We start from the raw sequence: 17,987 nt of genomic DNA, 5'->3' as shown, positions 1-17,987 counted from the left end.
CTTATCATTTTGTAGGTGCAGAAACAAAGAATTAAAGAGCTGTTTACTTAAAAGTCCACCAGCTAGTAAAAGGCTAAGCTTACTGAAGAAGCAGCATTCACCCAGCAGCAGTGGGCTCTACTCTTGTATTGTTTACCTGGGATGTGCAGGGTGCTCATGTCTGTCCTGCTAGAGACACACAGTGCCCTTGAGGTACCCATCCTGAGGTCCTGGAAACTTGCAGAAAGAGCAGTTTCTTTAGAAAGAGGCGTTTGACAACTCTTTCTCCCTCTTTTTCCCCCCTCTTCCCAATTCTCTCCCCTCCCCTCCCCTTCTCTCTTCTCTCCGCCCCTCTCCTTCCTTTTTTCCTTTGTTTTTGTTGTTGTTCCTATCTCTTTTTGGACAAGTCTTCTGGAAGGCTTGATCCAGAGCATGATGGAAACCCTAGGAGCGAGTGAGTGAATGAGTGAATGGGTGACCAAGGAGATGGATGTGAGTGATTGAATGGACTAGTGGCTGAATGACTGAATGATTGAATAGATGAGTTTAATGAAAAGATGAATGGACTAGTGACTGAATGACCAGGCAAGCGAATGGAAGGTGGATGACTGAATTAGTGTGTGAGTGAGTACTCGTGCTCCTTTGTTTCCTCCAATGTTTCCCTGGGACTTAAGGACTAAACTGACTGTCATAAGAGCTATTTGCCACCTGTGGCCAGGGAGCCTGTGCTGGAGTGTACTGAAATACACAATATACATTAGAATTTTAAGACAGTATAAAACATGTACATTGTTTCTTTTTTTTTTTTAATTTTTTTTTTTTTTTGAGCTGGGGACCAAACCCAGGGCCACATTGTTTCATTTTTAAATGCCCATTTCGAAATGGTAATAGTTTAGATACATGGGGTTAAACAAAATGTTGCTGAAATCAGTTTATTTTTTCTTTGTATAACATAGACCCATGACATGGTACATAGCATTGCCCCCTTGGCCTGCATTCTGTTTTGATTGGGCACTGAGGTCTTGTACTGTGGTGTTTGCCTTTCAAGGTTAGAGAGACTTGGGTGGGATCCTGCCTTCTCTGTTCCCAGCTGTTACCACAGGTGAGTTTTTGAGCCTGGGTTTCTTTGTTCAGTCAGATCCCTGAGTCTGGGGTTAGAGTCCAGTGAGCCTGTGTATAAAGGTCTTACTGTTACTTTAGGAGTTTGGCTTCAAGTTCTGCCTCAGGGACAGACGGTCGTGGAAAAGAGAGAAATTGCAGCAAAGTGACCATGCATAGGAAGCAATCATGCCACAAGGAGAGAATGTGCAAAGGGAGGCGTCCTTCAAGGACTGCTGGGCAAGGCAAGCACAGGAAGCAGGGGTGCCATGACTGCTCTACTACCCATCCTGGGAAATGCTGCCCACCCGTGCTTCAGACAGTCATGGCCCGGGCTTCTCTGTGGTGGCAGATGATTCTGAAGAAGCTCTGTGTGTGCAACAGAGAAAATATGACTGTGAAAGTGTGCCAGCATGTGTGTGTGTGTGTGGGGGGGTATGTGCTTGTGTGTATGTATGTATACATGTATGACTGAGAATGTGAGAATATACTATAAGGCAGTTGAGACCTTTAAAAATAATTTTTTGTGTTTTTAGATTATAGTATAATTGCATAATTTCCCCTTCCCTTTCATTCCTACAAATCTTTTCATATACCTATCCTCACTCCTTTTTCAAATGTGTGTATGTATGTGTATATAATGTGTATGTGTGTGTGTGTGTGTGCACGCACGTGCACATATACATATATACACATACATACATATCTCCTCAGTCTATATACTGTTATTTATGTGTATTTCTTCAGTGCTGACCATTTGGAATTGGACGACCAAGTGGCATGCTTTTTCCCCAGGAAGACTATTCATTCTCAGAATTCCTTAGTGACCTGTTGTTCGTGTTGGGTTGAGGCCACCCCAGCTTTTCCTTATTCACCTCAGCATGTCTGTCGGTGTCAGCCTTGTTCAGATCATGGTGAGGCAATCATGTTGGTGAGAATTTGTGGACGTTGTGTCTGATATTCCTAGGAGATACAATCTTACTGCAAACTCCCTGTGTCTCTGGCTCTTACAGTTTTTCCGCCCCTCTTTTGAGGTCACTTTTTTTTTAATAGGTTGAATTTTATCGGAACATAGCTTCATCCGCTAGTCTTTATGTTATCTCCGTGACCCACAGTCCTGTTTGTAACCTTTTGCAGAGAAAATTCACTGACTTTTGAGCCATAGCAGAGTCCCTAGGTGAGAGCACACACAGGAAATTGAGGAACAGGGAGAGAGGATGCTGGTGTGGATCGAGCACCCACAAAGGGAGGACATGAGACACAAGAAATAGTGGGCTATTTTGCCCAGTGCCTGCCTGACGTTTGTGACACCTCTAGCAGTGTAGGTACAGATCCAGACATCATTATGATGTAGTGTGCATGGTTAGTGGTGGTAGTGGTGGGGTAAGTTTGGAATAGGAATTTGGTTGAGTAAAAACATGGATAAACTTGGAATCAGAATATTTAGTTTGTCTTTCAGCAGCTGAGTCCTCAGTTCTGTCATTTACAAACAGCTTGAATAGACAGGGATGAAAGTGTAATGGGGATGATAGTGATAATGATAATGGTGACCATTGCGATGAAGATGATGGTGGTAGTGATGGTGATGATGGTGGAGGTGGTGTTGATAGAGATGATGGTATTCCTAGTCGAGGGGGATGTTGGTGATAATGGAGGTGGTAATGATTAGGATAGCTATGATGAAGATGGGGCGATGTTGACTACCACATCGAGTGGCTCTTACATTGTGCCAGGTACTTTGAACCGGAGGTGCTGGTTCTTAACACAACAAATCAAAGTGGTAACAGTTTTTTTCCTGTCTATATGCAGTGACTTAACAGTGTTAGACTCAGCACAGCGGCACTGTTTATATTGCAGTTAAGGTGCTGTAAGGCTGCTGATGTGTAATATAATGACTGCTACCCAAGCATGTAGCCTCCATGCTAGCACTGTCCTTGGGTAAGAGCTTCCTGAGGGGCCTTCCTCAGCCGTGCATTTCTTCCAAGTTGTTCCAGAATCTTTTCTCAGGCTCAGTGTGCTGGTGCTAAGGAGGCCCGTCTCCCTGTCCCCATGGTGACCGGTAACCAGGCCTTGTGTTGGTTTTGGTTTTTCTAATTTGAGGTTGTGGGATCCCTTGGTTGTGGCTAAGGTTTTTCTGCTCTTGAAACCCCAACTGTGGTGTGGCCATGAGGTGGGGCCTAGAGATGCTGGAACCTGCTACAGACCACAGACCCCACATGCCCTGGGCAGTACACCATGCCTCTTCATGCTCTACTCTGGAAGTTTTGGGTTCTTCTAGCTGGAAACTGCGGTACCACGGAATTTTTTTGGGTTAGAACTGTGTGTCTTCGTCTCACCACATCCAGTCCTGCAGAGGCAAGGGCTGCTGGGAGGCCTAGGATGTACTGAGACTCCTGTTCCCACCACAGCTTCTGCCTGACACAGAAGCCCCTAATAAAAGTGCCAATAAAAGAGCAAACTACTAGGCAGACGTACTGGCTTAGAAATAGTCTGTTTTGAGTCTGTTTTGCCTGTAGCTCTTCTGACTTCTCTCTCCGCCCACCTCATCCCTGTCTTACTGAGTTTTGTCAGGCTGCTATCTGGCCTGATCCTTGCTATATCAGACTATCAAGAATATCAGTGGAGTATGAATGACCCCATCTTACGTGATTTTGGGCTCTTCCTGAGTCTCTGAGCTGGTTCTTCCAGGTACCCAGGGTTGAGCTCTGCCGTGTGGTAGGATCAGGGTTGGAGAGGAAGCTGCTCTTTGTTCCTAGAACTGTTTACCTTTTTACCCTGCCCATCTCTGGAGTTGTATGTCTAACTGGGAAGTCCCCAAACACTCAGACACTAAGATCCAAGACAGTAAATGAGAGTGGTCCCCATAAGTTTATAGGTTTGAGTACTTGATACCCAGATGGTGGAGATATTTGGGAAGGATTAAGATGTGTGTCCTTATTGGGCTTGCGACATTCCCCGTGTGCTTTCGCTGCCTCATGCTTGTGGATCAAGATGTGAACTCTCAGCTGTTCCTACCATACCTTTACTCTGCTATCATGGACTTTAACGTTCTGAAACTAAGCCCAGTTAAATGCTTTCTTTTATAAGCTTGGTCATGATGCTTTATTATAGCAATAGAAAAGTAACAAGACAAAGGCCATGCCTTCTAAAAGTTCCTGGTTGTCCTTGACCGAAGGAGAATGGACTTTACTTACCCAGAGTCCATGGCTTATACTTACTTAGGGAACCTTGGTGCACATATGCTTTTGGCAGCCCCTTCTGTGAGGGTTTCTTCTAAATAAGTTTATCAGGGATAGTAACGGTGTGTGAGATAACTGAGTCCTTAGAACTTACCTGAATGGAAAGACCTAAGTAGAGTCTAGGTTGTAGATTAGACAGGCAGTATTGTTGCATCGATATCTAGGTGTTGGCTGGGAGCAGGTGGGTCATTGGCCTTTTGTGCTTGGAAAAACAGTGGAATGACCTATGACAGCGTTAGGGCATGTAAGAACTTCTCAGACCATGGTCAGAATGTTTTGAGAACATCTCTGATTTCTACAGCTTTCCTGTCTCTTACATAGTTTGCATAATAGCAGGGCTCAGCATGATGAGAATCTATAACAAGTTGGTCCCTTGCATAGGCATAGCATAGACCTTACTAAACCAGAGGCCTTTAATTTGTAGGTGGAGCCCTACCAGGAAGTCTCAGGCCTGGGTACACTATCGGCATTGGTCTCTATCGGCATTTTTCCAAACAACTTTTGAGGATGAGCAGGTGGCTTCTGTGGCTCTCCCATGTCACCTCTAGTCACACCTGCCACCACTGGTACTTTTGTTCTAATTTCCTTACATGGCCTCCCTTCCATACACGGTGATGGAACCTATCAGACTGTTGCAGACTCTAGGCTTGCATGGCCTCAAGAGAGAAGATGAGCGAGTCAGTCAGATTTCCTCAGGGACATTATGAGCAGGACAGGAAGATAGAAAGCTGGTGAAAGGTCGTGAGAACTCTGTGGATTTAATAGTGGCCAAGTATCACGTGATACAAGTCAAGCAAGACACAGGAAAATGGGACAGTTGTCATGACAAGTCAGAGCCCCGATCACCAAATTCTGCAACTGGGAGGAATATTTTCAGTAGACATGTTCAAACTCCTGTATGTTTCTATAGATCCTATTTACAAGTAGGCAGGGTGATGAGGAATAAGAGACCAAGAAGTTTCTAGGAAGTGCAAGCAATTATCCCACATTCCTGGTGCTGCTCAAAACTTTGCATCAAACTCACAGACTCCTGGTCCCTCGTATTTCAGCAGTGGAAACATTAATTTCCAACCATGATCTTGTGCTGCTGCTCCAAGAAGTGCTGTGATAACAACAGAAGAACAAGAAGAAAGCTTTCCGCAAAGCTTTCCCCAGCTTTCTTTTTCATTCATTTCTTAAAAGAGAGAGTGTCACTTGAGCCTTTGCTTGAGTTGTGACACAGACTCTACGATTTGAGGGTCTTTTCTTTCTGTGAGTCTATTTTCCCATCTGTAAAATGTATTTAATAACTAGGATCTATCCCTAGGATTATAGGAAGAGTAAAAGAAGATGGGTTCATCACCATTTTTCCTGGCTGAGTGTTTAAGAAACACCACATATCTTTAACTTCTAAATTAAACAGCTGAGTTTGGTGGCACAGTCATTCAGGAGGCAGGGGGAAGCCCATCTATCTCTGTAAATTCAAGGCCAATCCACAGAGAGTTCCAGGTCCCCCAGGGCTGCATAGTGAGGCTCTGTCTAAAAGGCAATAAAAGTAAAAGAGACATAAAGGCTAACTGTTATTACTTGGCATTCCTGTATTAAATTCACTGCTGAGACATACTTTCCCATTGAGGTTCATGGTTTTGTTGGCTCCCTCCTTCCTCCTTCCTTCCTAATCAGAGGAAGAGGAGATTATTACTTGGTGGCTAAGAAAGCAGAAACAAGAAGGTGACATTTGATAAGAAGCCAGAGATTGCACCGTGAAGGACCTGGCAGGAAACTGAGGCTTCTGGGTCCAGAAAAACACGTACTTTCTCAGTGTCCCCCCTCCCAGGCCTTGCCCCTGTGCTTCTTCCTGTTCAAACTCAAAGCCTGTCCTCTTGGCCCTTTGTGGCCTTCCTTTCCTCGAGCCATGAACAGGCACAGTTCAGCTGGCACCTCAGCCCTCTATCTTGTCTCTTTCTTATTCTGTGGTGGAAGCCGTCCTGCCCATCTCTAGGCCATCCTCCATCTGAGGCCACCCACTTCCAAGCTTCCTCTCTGGCTCTGACCACTACTCTCTGGTGTTTATTGAGTTCCAATGTTTGGAATGAGCTGTAACCTTCACAGTGACAGAGACTGGGTTGTCTTTACAGGCTGTAAGGCTACAGTGGACAGAGGCTCAAGGCTGCTTGCACCCTTAGATGACTGTGAGCTAGAGCTTGCAGTTGTGACAGAGTTGGTTTGGTGAGCTCTCACTAAGCACAGGATTTTCATCTGTGAGTAAGACTCAATGAACAGCTAGTGCAGAGGCCTACGGTAGAAGAGAGGTTATCAATTCCACAAGACATGAAGAAAGCTTGCAGTTACCAGGTATTGTATTAACCACATTGTCTCCTTTTACCCATTTAAGGAGGCTGAGTGCCAGACAGGGCTCTGCTTTCAAAGACATCATGAAAAGGGACTGTTGGAGCTATACTGAGAGGCTAGAAGGGGCTTTGGCAGATAGAGGGGTAGGAAAGGTAAAGACTCAAGTCTGAAAAAAAAAACATGTGCCTGAGATAAAGCACACATCACATCTAATCAGCAGACACTGAGTATTTACCATGGGCTGAGAGAATGGTAGAAAATGCAAGACCAGGTGTCTTATGGGGTTTCATTGCTATCAAGAGACACCATGACCACTACAACTCTTATAAGGACAACACTTAATTGGAGCTGGCTTACAGTTTCTGAGGTTCAGGCCATTATCATCAAGGTGGGAACATGGCAGCATCCAGGCAGGCATGGTGCAGGAGGAGCTGAGGGTGCTACATCTTCATCTGAAAGCTTCTACAGAGCTGAGTTCCAGAATAGCCAGGACTTTGTATAGCCCAGAGAAATCCTGTCTCAAAAAAACCAAATCAACCAAACCAACCAACCAATGAAACAAACAAACAAACAAAACAGACAAAAACAACAACCAAAAATCAAGTTCTTTTGAAACAATAAAGAATGTTAATACTTTTAGTCATTAAATATGTAATTTAGTCACCCAACAGACTACTTGGCCTATTTGTCTGGAAGTCATGACCTCTAAAACATTAGGCACTGTTACAATCTGCCTGAGTTCATTTATTATGGGATCCTTAGCAGAACTAAAGGGCCAGATATAGGTGTGGAGGTCATTTTTTGGGGGAAGAGAACACCCCTGTCCAAAGTATCCTGTATCATTTTCTTATGGTTGTTGTAAATATTACCATAAACTTAAGTGATTGAAGCAACACATGCTATTTTGAGTCAAACCCTTGCATATTTATTAACTTACAGTTCTATAGGCTGGGAGTCTGACCCATGTCTCACTGAATTAAAAACAAAGTGTGAGTGAAAGTCTTTTGGGTGCTCTAGAAGAGAATCTGTTTTCTGGTCTTTTCTAGCTTTCACAGGCCTTCTATACTCCTTAGCTTGAGGTCCTTTACCTCTTCACGGCTCGCAAGGGCCAGACCAGACTTTTCTCACATTTCTTTACTTGGGCCTGATGCTTCTGCTTCCCTTCATTCCACTGAACCTTTTATTGGTTGGTTTTGTGTTGTTGAGACTGTCAAGAACAACATAAGGAAGGAAAGATTTATTATGGTTCAGGGTTTTAGAGGGTTCAGACCCTTTGTAGATGGCTGGGAGAACATGGTGGAATAGAGTGCTTGCATCACAATGAACCAGAAAGCAGAGAAAAGAGGAAATTGACAGTTAGGTGGCTTTATTGTTTTTCATTTTTCTTTACCTCTGGCCCATGGAACCATGCCACCTCTTCAGCATAAGACTTTTTACTTCAAGTAATGCCGTTTGGAAATATCCTCATAGAAACACTCAAAAGTGCACCTTAGCAGTCTTCTAGGTGATTTTAAATGTAGTGAAGTTGACAGCGATTAGCCATTATAAACCTATTTGGGTAATTCAAGAAAATGTTCTATTGTTGCCTATAATTGTGTCTTTAACCTTACCCCCCCTCTGTGTAATTTAACATATTCACAGACTTCCAGGATTAGGACACCTTTGGGTAACATTATTCTGTCTTCCACAATTTGTCAGCCTTTCTTCTGAAAGCTGAATCCTCATGTCTGAGAATCGTGTGTGTGTGTGTGTGTGTGTGTGTGTGTGTGTGTGTGTGTGTGTGTGTGTGTGTGTGTATTTGGTTCAGGACACATAACTGTCTTAATCTAAAGCCCAGAAGCTGGTGGAGAGGCTCAGGGGGTGGGATGCAAGTTCTGAAGCTTTGGGCACAACATCAGTGGCATTTTTTTCCATCTCTGCAGGGGGTGGAGGAAAGCGCAAAGGGAAAAGCAAGAAGTGGAAGGAAATCCTGAAGTTTCCTCACATCAGCCAGTGTGAAGACCTCCGGAGGACCATAGGTAAGGTGCACATTAGCTGCCAAGGCCTCTGTACAACTAGGCCAGAGCAATTCAACTAAGCAGATACAGGAATTCTGGCTCCATTGGACATCTTTGCTAATAGGCCTAAAGGTACAGCAGCATTCGATCACTATTTTGTGTGTGCCGGGACAAACTTTTACTTCTCAGGTATCTTTTGAGGTAGGTGCTATTATTTAATTTCAGAAGGAGAAACTGAAGCACAATGGCTCTTTAACTGGCCTCCATTGTCCCAGATCAAGGCAGAGCAGAAGAAGATGACCAGGGCCAGCTAGAGTCCCCAGAGAACAGATTCTCCTGTGATGTGTGTTGTTTCAATCCACTTAGTTTATGGTAAATTTTATAGCAACCATAGGAAAATGTACAGGATACTTTGGACAGGTTACAGGAGTCCCTAGGCAGAACTCCCTGTTTTTCCCGGATCCCATACATCCTGCTCTTGGGAGGCTCACCATCCCCTTTCCCTTGGGAGGCTGGTATTCATGGTGGAGCAGTAGCCCATTGGCGCAGCCTAGTTGCCTTTATCTAGCCCCGACTTGGCCACCTCCAACAACATCAACCTTTGTTTAACTCCTGTGTGGACATAGCAAACATAATAAATGGGTCTACTGAACACAGCATATTCCTCCCATCCAGATGAAAGAAGTCTGCATATTGTGCTTTTTAAGAGAATAAAAACATTACAAATATGAAATTCAGGTACTCTGGTTCCAAACAAGAGGGAGTAGATGCAATGTTCTTTGTCCTTTCTGTTGGAAACTCCAGGAAGCATGGACGATTCTGGAATATAGAGAGTAGGCAGATGGATGAAGCCATTGAGATATAAAGAATAAAAGATTTTCCTTTTTGCTCTGTTATGTCCCTGATCAGGTGTTGGGGGTGTGGTGGGGAGCAAAGCCTAATATGTTAGTGCAAATTGACAAAAGGCCCTTACTTCTTCACCAGGAAAAAAAAAAAAAGAACAAACCTGTACTTTCTAGAAAGGAACAGATAGAACTGGTGAGTTGGCTCAGTGGTTAAGAGCACTGGCTGCTCTTCCAGGGGATTCAGATTTGATTCCCAGAACCCATACAGTAGGTCATAACCATTTGTAACTCTAGTTCCAGAAAACCCAATGCCCTCTGCTGGCTGCCCTGAACACCAGGCATGTACATGGTGCAGACAAATATCTGTCACGTAAAATAAATAATTAAAAAATAATGTTTAGAAAGAAGCAGGCAGTGCCTCTGGGAAGCTGTGGACACGGTGCAGACCTGCTTCTTTGGCTTACACCTGCAATGACAAACCTACTTCCAGATCTTGACCCAGGTAGCCTCTATCTCAGTCAGTGTAGACCACTATTGCAAGTCGCATGGATTGGGTGGCTTGAACAACAGATGTTCACTTTTGTTCGTTTCTAGATGTTCAAGATGAAGAATCATTTCTGCTCTGTAGATGGTTTTCTTGTGTCCTCCATAGTAGAAGGAAACAGTTTCTCATTTCTCTTCATGCCAAGGTTCTGATCCTACTCATAGGGCTCCCTTCCTAATCCATTGTGTCGGGTATCAGGGTTCAGCAATGTATACCTTGATTTGGATGCAGTCATTCAGTTCATTAGCGGCAGGTCCTAGATTCAAAGGTCAGCGTCCCTTCTTATTTGCTTCTGTTCTCTGAAGGACTTCTCTTTTGAGGAAAACTGTTCTTACCCTGACTCCAGCTGTACCCAAATTTCATCCGAGTTTCTTTCCTGCGAGGCTTCCTGCTTATTTTTCACCTTGTTTCTTCCCTGTTCTGTTCACCTCTGATTTGGAGAGCTGGGAGCACACGATTGTACTCTTGTAGTCTCTTGGATCATGGACTCTTACCCAAAAGCTCCAGCCCAGTTTAAGTTCTTTCACAGGTCTCTAGGTAGAGCCTATACCCATGGGTATGAGAACCAGGCCTGCCATGTGAAAATGACTCGGTTCTCTGAGAGAGTGTTGAAAAGCCTCTGTGTGTTGATGCAGTGGGGAAGAGGCTGGAAAAAACAAGAAGGCCGATGTAAGCAAAGGGTCTGTCGCTTATGGGCCTGGGCCAGGAGTTGGGCCTTCTGCCTGTTTATAGTCTGTCGCTGTGGTGTTTGCCCAGCAGCTGCTGGGGTCCTGCTGGAAGACTTTCTTACATAAAAATCCCATTTCTTTTCTAGACCAATACACAAACCAAACAGTGGCAAACACCAAGTTTGTTTTTCTTGTGGACACATGAGCTCATTTTCTGAAGCTCCCTGGGAAGATGTCCCAGGACAGGCACTGAAAAGGGCCAGCTGGGCAGAGTGGGGTGGTGTGGTGGGAAGGCTGTGCATCAGAGAAAGGAGCCAAGCTGACAAAAGACCCTGAGATGCTGCCTCCTTAGAATCATCTAGAACAGTGGTTGCTAAAAGCCACAGCCTTCAGCATTGCCTTGGGCAGCCACAGATCTTCTCTACCCAGCCCCCCAGATGACGTTAGAAACTAACAATTATTCCTCTGTTGCACCCCGCCCCGCATTCATTTTTCTACCCTGCTTGGAATGAACCTCTGTGTCTGACCTGTGGGTTGTAGGTCATGGGTGACAAAAAGCTTTGGCTGGGATGAAGCCCGTGGACCCCCATTTCAGAATAATATTTTTTTCATACGCAAAGTAGAATACACAGAGTTACCAAGGAAACCAATTCTTTTCATATACAGTTACTAAATGCTTTTAAAATGTAAAATTTAGAAATGTATGCGCTTTTTTATTAATTTTTGAAATAAGATCTAACAGCTGGTTAATAGCTATTGTGTATCTGCATCTGTGATGAACGTAAGTGGTATTTTTGGATATCTGCAGCAATTACGATGAGTAGATTTGCAGTTTCTGCTGGTAGCAAGTCCCAGGCACTGCTAATATCTCTGTGGGCATTGTATACCTTTGTGGTCAAAGGAAGTGTGAGTTTTTGGTAGACCCTGGTGAAAGGCTAGATGATGTCTTTCTCCATAGGAAAGCACAGTCCTTTGGCATCACAGTCTCTACCTTGCCTTCTGCAGTTTATCCTCAGTGCTCTTGGATCACTACCTCCTCCATTCACAGATGCTCTGGACACTTTATTGTCCTGTGAATTCTTCAAGCTTGCTGCCAGCTCTGGGGCCTTGGCTCGTGCTGTTCCCTCCACCTAGAATGTTCTTTCCTACACTTTGTTTTGCCAGAGGACTTTAAGGTCCTAGACTAAACATCACCTCCAATGGGGAGCCATCTGAAGAAGAGTCTATTATAATTGTGTTCCTTCATGTAGAGCTGTTTATTGAATGGTCTGTTCATAACCCCACTTGAAGTCTTCATTTGTTCATTTACTTGTATATTTTTTGTCTTCTCTACTGGACCAACTGTTCTGGGTTAGAAGTGGCTGTGTTTTACCTGCTTTACTCCTGAAGTACGGCTTGCCACATAATAGGGCTTATTAAATATTGGCTGCATGGAAATTGACACAAAATATTTTAAATTAGGACTCTTTTTTTTAAAAAAATGTTAGGATATATTTGTTGTGACAAAATTTAACTTTAGCTAATGTCTTTGACTTAAAATTATGAAAGTTTAGATTTAAGGGTTTAAACCTGAAAGTATATAATTTAACACTTTTCCCACTCTTATTCTCAAAGATAAGGAATATCAGTATGGTGATATGCACTCATGGTCTTTTGTACACTGTTTAGGAAGGCAAGCCTGGGCTCTTAGATCGGCCCATGACCCTGTAAAGCTACAACTTGAGTGCTTAACACAGTGGTGTTAGCTTTGTAGAGAATCCCTAACTTAAGAAACTAGTTTTTAAATAAAACTCCTTTCCAGTTTTAATTAGTGGGCAAGGTCTCAGGGCTGAATGACCCACCTAGGACATTATTATCCCTTGGTTTTGAACTACAGCTTCCCACTACCTATCACCATCAGCAAACTTTGGGCCCTATGCTCCAACTAGTACTGGATCATAGAGACTCATTATTCACTCCAACAGATATTTCCATCTCTCTCTTTATTGTGTCTTGTATGTTGTGTACTGCACACTTATCTACTTAGCCAGTAATATTTATTTTGTGTTTGCTATGTGTCATCCACCAGGGCACAACCCACCAGGCAAAACATATTCTTGCCCCCTGAAATGTGTTCATGGCTGAGCACAAGACAGTGACTAACACAGAGATGTGACATCTGATAGAACATTCCATGATAGTGAGGGACCAGTTGTTGAGATGGAGAATAGTGGCGAACATTTCCACCCATTAGAACATTCCTGGAAGAAGCATCATTCCTAGCCTCCCATAACATTGTTACGTGAGGTTTTTCAAGGGCCTGAGCCATCACACTTTCTCTCCATTTGAATCTTCACTGTGGTACAGTGAGGTAGACGGGGGGAAAGAACAGATAGGTGGAAGGTGGATGGACAGATGAAATGGCTGGCTGTATTTTACTCTCTTGCCCTAGACACCAGAGTGATTGGCCGTAATAAATATTAAGACAGGGATTCCTTCCTGTTTGTATCTGCTTTTCTTGTGAGTTCCAGACATGAGCTAAGAGATTGCAGTCACAGATGCATTAGAGAGAAGGATGGGGCCCAATTCCAATTTTATTAGTTAATAGGCTAATTGTTCATGTAAGTTTGTTAGAGGACCCAAATCAAAGTTCTCAGAATGTCCAAAGCTTGAAAGACCAAGAATGTCATCTTAAAGATAAAAGATCGTTGAGGACTGCAAATATTTCTCAGTGTGATATTTCTCAGCAGATGGCTCTGTTGGGTGAAAGTGTGGCATTTTTATTTATTTAGCTCAGGATCATTGTAGTTTTTTTATTCTTTTATTTAAGAAAGTAAATGGGTACCTAAGTGAAAGGGTTGACTTTTTCACCACTTGGCAATATTTCTGTAGGAAGTATCCAGAAACTATAATAAACCAAAGCCTTCCCGAACCCCAGCAGGAGTGGCACTTGTAAGGAGGCTATTGAAAGAAAATGGCTACTGTGCCTCGTGTGTCACCATGTGCCCCGGCACTTATGGGCAGAAAGGCTGGGAGAAATGGAGTTGCTCTGCAGAGATAGCCACATACCAAAGTGTTAATTTTTCCCAGGAGCAGCACTGCTTAGTTGGTGATGTTCCCAGAGGAAAAGATAGGTTCACTATCAGGAAAACCCCAAACCATACTAACTACTTACAATTAGCCATTCACAGGCTATTCATTCAACATCAGTCAACAAATAATATCACCTGGGAGTTATAGTGCTGACGCCGTGTCCTTGGCCACCTGGTGAAGTGATGTTGCTGGGCAGGAAGGTCCCAATATTAAAGAGTTGCTCTGCTGTTTTCCACTTGTGAGCGGTATACAACAAGTTGCTGATTTCTTTGAGTTATAGTTTCTTTGTGTGGAGACATTTCTGTCACCTTGGTAGAGCCTAATGGTAGGCAACCAGACTATCTCATATTTATTCTTCTCATTACCATTATCATAATGGCACTGATTTAAGGATCTTTTGAAAGGACTTCTGAATTTCCTAGAAAAGTTGCACTGTGCCTGAGTGATGAATAGGACCACCAGTTTCTGACTGACACCATTGAGGAATGGGTGAGTGGGTGGGTTCAGTGTCTCAGGGATTAGAATTATCTGAGCCCTCCTTTTCATGGAGCACCTTATGCCATCCATAATTCCCCATGTATCTAACTCCTGTCAACATATGGACAACATGCCACTCAAGACTTTGGAAAACATCATACCCTTCCTAGACCCCTTTTCTGGCTAGGAGGTTTTCTTAAAAGGATGTATGTCTCAGAAACCTGAGCAGTGAGTCAGGCACATGGGGTCTCAGTTTTATTTGTAAGGTAATTTTGTAAAAGAAGGCATGTGATTGATATCATTACAAACTAAATAAGTATAGCCAGACTTGATAGCATACAAGTACAATCTCAGAGTTCAAGCAGTAGAAGCGGTAGAGGATTGCTACATGTTTGAAGCTAGCCTAAACTATGCACTGGGATACTGTTAGAACAATACAGCTTGGGGGTGGAAAGTTGGCTCAGTGGTTAAGAGCACTGGCTGCTAGGGTTCAATTATCAGCCCCCATATGGCAGGTTCTCAACTGGCTGTTCAAGGGGATTTGATACCTCTTCTGGCTTCCTTGAGTATCAGGCATGCACGTGGTATACAGACATACATGCACACAAAACATTCATACATGAAAATAAGTTAATTAATTTTTTTTTTTTTAGAAAAAGAAGAAAAGAACCAAGCCAACAGAAAAATACAGCAAAAAACCCCAAAAGTCCCCTCAAAACCCCCAAAACACTCAGTGAATGAAGACTGGATTCCACAGTTGCTGTAGAGAATTGTTACTTTATTACTTGGGGACTTTGTGCTCCCAGAGGGGTCTGTAGGCCAGAGGGGACAATTACATGAGTCTTGCTTGTCCCTCTGACCCAGTGCCTTTCAGACTGTCAGACTGGCAGCGAGCTCTTGACTTTATTACCAGGGTAACCAAGTGTCTGTGGACGTCACTGCCAACCTTGGGGTGATAAGGGCACATTACATCTGTTGTTCCACCACTTAACCGTGCTCTGATAAAGCACAGCATCTGCTTGTCCTTGGAGGGCAAGATAATTTTAGACGTGGTCTAGAGCACCAGGTGACCTGTGTGCAGCCGGCTAAGTAGATCAGCTCTGGGTTCCAGGTCCTTCTTACTTTCTTCATGACAGGCTTAGTGCTCCTGAAGGAATAGCCTGGGCTTAGCACTCAGCAGATGCCCTGTGCCGTTGGTCAGTGGGTTTCTGTTTCAGTAATTCTTGGTATGGGGTTCTGTCAGGAATTTCTAGATGATCCAAACTTCAGGTTGTCAGAGGCTACTCTGTACAAAGTGTGTGGGATTCTTGCCAGGTATCTACGTGACCAGGCCTTTGTTACTTTCTATACTTGTTTTTCTGTATAAAACTTTATTTCAGAGCCAAAACTAAAGCCAAATTTGAAACTCCACTGTTCACATTTTCCAGAGAACCTATAGACAAGGGACTTAATAAGGCAACTCTGAGGGAAAGTTCTCTCACTGTCTAAGTTTGCCAGAGGTGGTCAAACAAAATACCACACACTCCTCAGCTTAAAAGACAGCACTCATTATCTCATGGTTCCGAAGGCTGGGAATTCAGTTTCAAGGAGCTGACCCCTCCCTATAAACATCCCCTCCCAGCTGCTGGCGGTTTGATGACCTTTGTGCTCTTCTACCTCTGCCTCTTCATATGAGTAGGTATGTGTGTTCAAGTCTCCGTTTTCTATAAATGTTCCAGTTCTTTTGGCTTACGTTCTAATTATTCCAATTAAAGTGCATTACTTCTATAGGAACCCTATTTCCACACAGGGGCACATCTTGGCTTACTGGAGACTAGGACGCCAACCTAACTTCTTAAAAAGGCTCGATTGAACCCACACCATACCTTACCTTGGGTTCCATGGGGTTCAAGGAAGAGGGTTCTGTAGGTCTGAGGTGGCACCTTCCTTCCTCTTACAGGCCCAGGCTGATATGTCCTCACTGGCCATAAGAGAGTCTGTGGGAGGATTATTTTCCTAGCCATTTTGTATGGTGCTTTCCCAGTTCATTTTGTTGTTTCAGTGATACCAACTGGTAGATTACTTTTGTCAAAAACATTAAACTCACCACTCAGGTCCAGCCATAGTTTAGGTTTTTTTTTGTTTGTTTTGTTTTGTTTTTGTTTTTGTTTGCTTGTTTTTTGAGGCAGGGTTTCTCTGTGTAGCTCTGGCTGTTCTGGAACTTGATCTGTAGACCATGCTGTTCTTGAACTCAGAGATCCACCTGCCTCTGCCTTCCAAGTGTTATGATTAAAAGTATGTACCACCACTCCCAGCTCATAGTTTTAAGTAATGCTTTCTGTCATTTTCTTTATGTTTCTCCTACATGAAATTTGGTTTTCTTATTCCTCCATTGTAGTGTTTGGGAGTTAACCATGGGCTTCCTGAATGAATGTTGCCACCAAGCAACACCCGCATATATGTTCTCAGTGTATTTATTTTTCTCCCAGCCCCTTTTTTTGGGGGATGGATATGTATGTATGTATATATGTATATATGTATGTATGTATGTATGTATGTATGTATGTATGTATGTATGTATGTAGTGTGTGCCTGTGTCTGTGTCTCTGAGTGTGTCTGTGTGTCTGAGTGTCGGTCATCTCAAGAATGGCTTTTCTTCTTCCACCGTTGGGTCCCAGGCTTGGTGATAAGGTACCCTTACTGGCTGAGCTATCTTGATCCCCACTCCCTACACTTTTAGCCATTACCCTGTTGAGATGACGTCTTCGGATATCACTGTAGCTTTCAGTCTTCTGCCCAGTGTCGAGAAGCCACACTGATTTTATTTTCCCTCCATTGCCTGGGATTCAACCCAAGGCCTTGTGGATGCATTGAGCCACATCTCCTGCCCTCAGTGCTGTCTTTTTGAAGGCTAAAATACATTAAACGGCATCAGAGCACTCTGTACAGTGTTCTCTCTGCTGCTCTCACTTCCTCTGGAATGTCGTGTGTCCACTTTCACACTTGCATTGCAGACACTGTTAACCTGACCTGGGATAGGGCCCAGGAGTCAGATGACATGTGAGCAGCCTCTGTCTCTCCAACCCCCGCCCTCCCATCTTCTGCAGTTAGCAGGCAAGAGAAGGGCCTTCTGTGTGTTTTAGAGCTCGGCACTGAAAATGGGAAAAATGAGCTGTTTTATGCATCAACAGGGACCTCAGACCAACACCAAGGGCCAGCTGACCTGCAGTGGCCTGAGCATGTCAGCATTCTGCCCTATAAAGTGATGTTGGACCAACACTTTTAATGGTCTCTGCCCAGATTCTATTTATGGAATTTATTTCTCAGAGCCATGTGTATGGCAATACCTTGGCAGCGAAGCCCAGCAAAGTACTACCTCTGCCTTCCTTGGCATCTACCTCAGTGAATTAAGCACCCCTCGTTCGGAACACTCTATGCTTGCACTGAAGAGGGAGGGGGCAAGAAAAAAGGTAGACAGACAGATATTTGGGGCACGCAGGAACTTCTGAAATTAAAAATGAAACACAATAGATGATCCTCTAAAGATCTGTAGGGGGCAGTGGGTGCTTACTGGCTACTAGCTGCAGCCCTCTGCAGTCACAGAAAGAAAATCTATAATTCAGAGAGCTCGAGTGTTGCTTTAAATTCTTTTTTTGGGGGGGGGAGGGGCTGCTTCTCAGTTGTGTCATCCTTATGTTTTCTTTTAAAATTACCTTTGAGTGATATTTTAATTATTTTCATTATTTAAACAAACAAGC

At 43.7% G+C, this 17,987-nt stretch overlaps 1 protein-coding gene across 1 annotated transcript in view; it reads left to right on the top strand.

Annotated features, from left to right (window-relative positions):
* The window catches only part of Grk5 (G protein-coupled receptor kinase 5), a 199,532-nt gene that overhangs the window by 74,677 nt on the left and 106,868 nt on the right, over positions 1–17,987 (top strand). Inside the window, exon 2 of the mRNA XM_032892211.1 lies at positions 8,570–8,665. Within this exon, the coding sequence (XP_032748102.1) occupies positions 8,570–8,665 (96 nt within the window). The remainder of the gene's footprint in view (positions 1–8,569; positions 8,666–17,987) is intronic.

The sequence above is a fragment of the Rattus rattus genome, chromosome 2 (assembly GCF_011064425.1).
Source record: "Rattus rattus isolate New Zealand chromosome 2, Rrattus_CSIRO_v1, whole genome shotgun sequence".
NCBI classification, from domain to species: Eukaryota; Metazoa; Chordata; class Mammalia; order Rodentia; family Muridae; genus Rattus; species Rattus rattus.
Note: the sequence above shows the minus strand (reverse complement) of the source record. Positions and strands in the feature narration are given on the sequence as shown.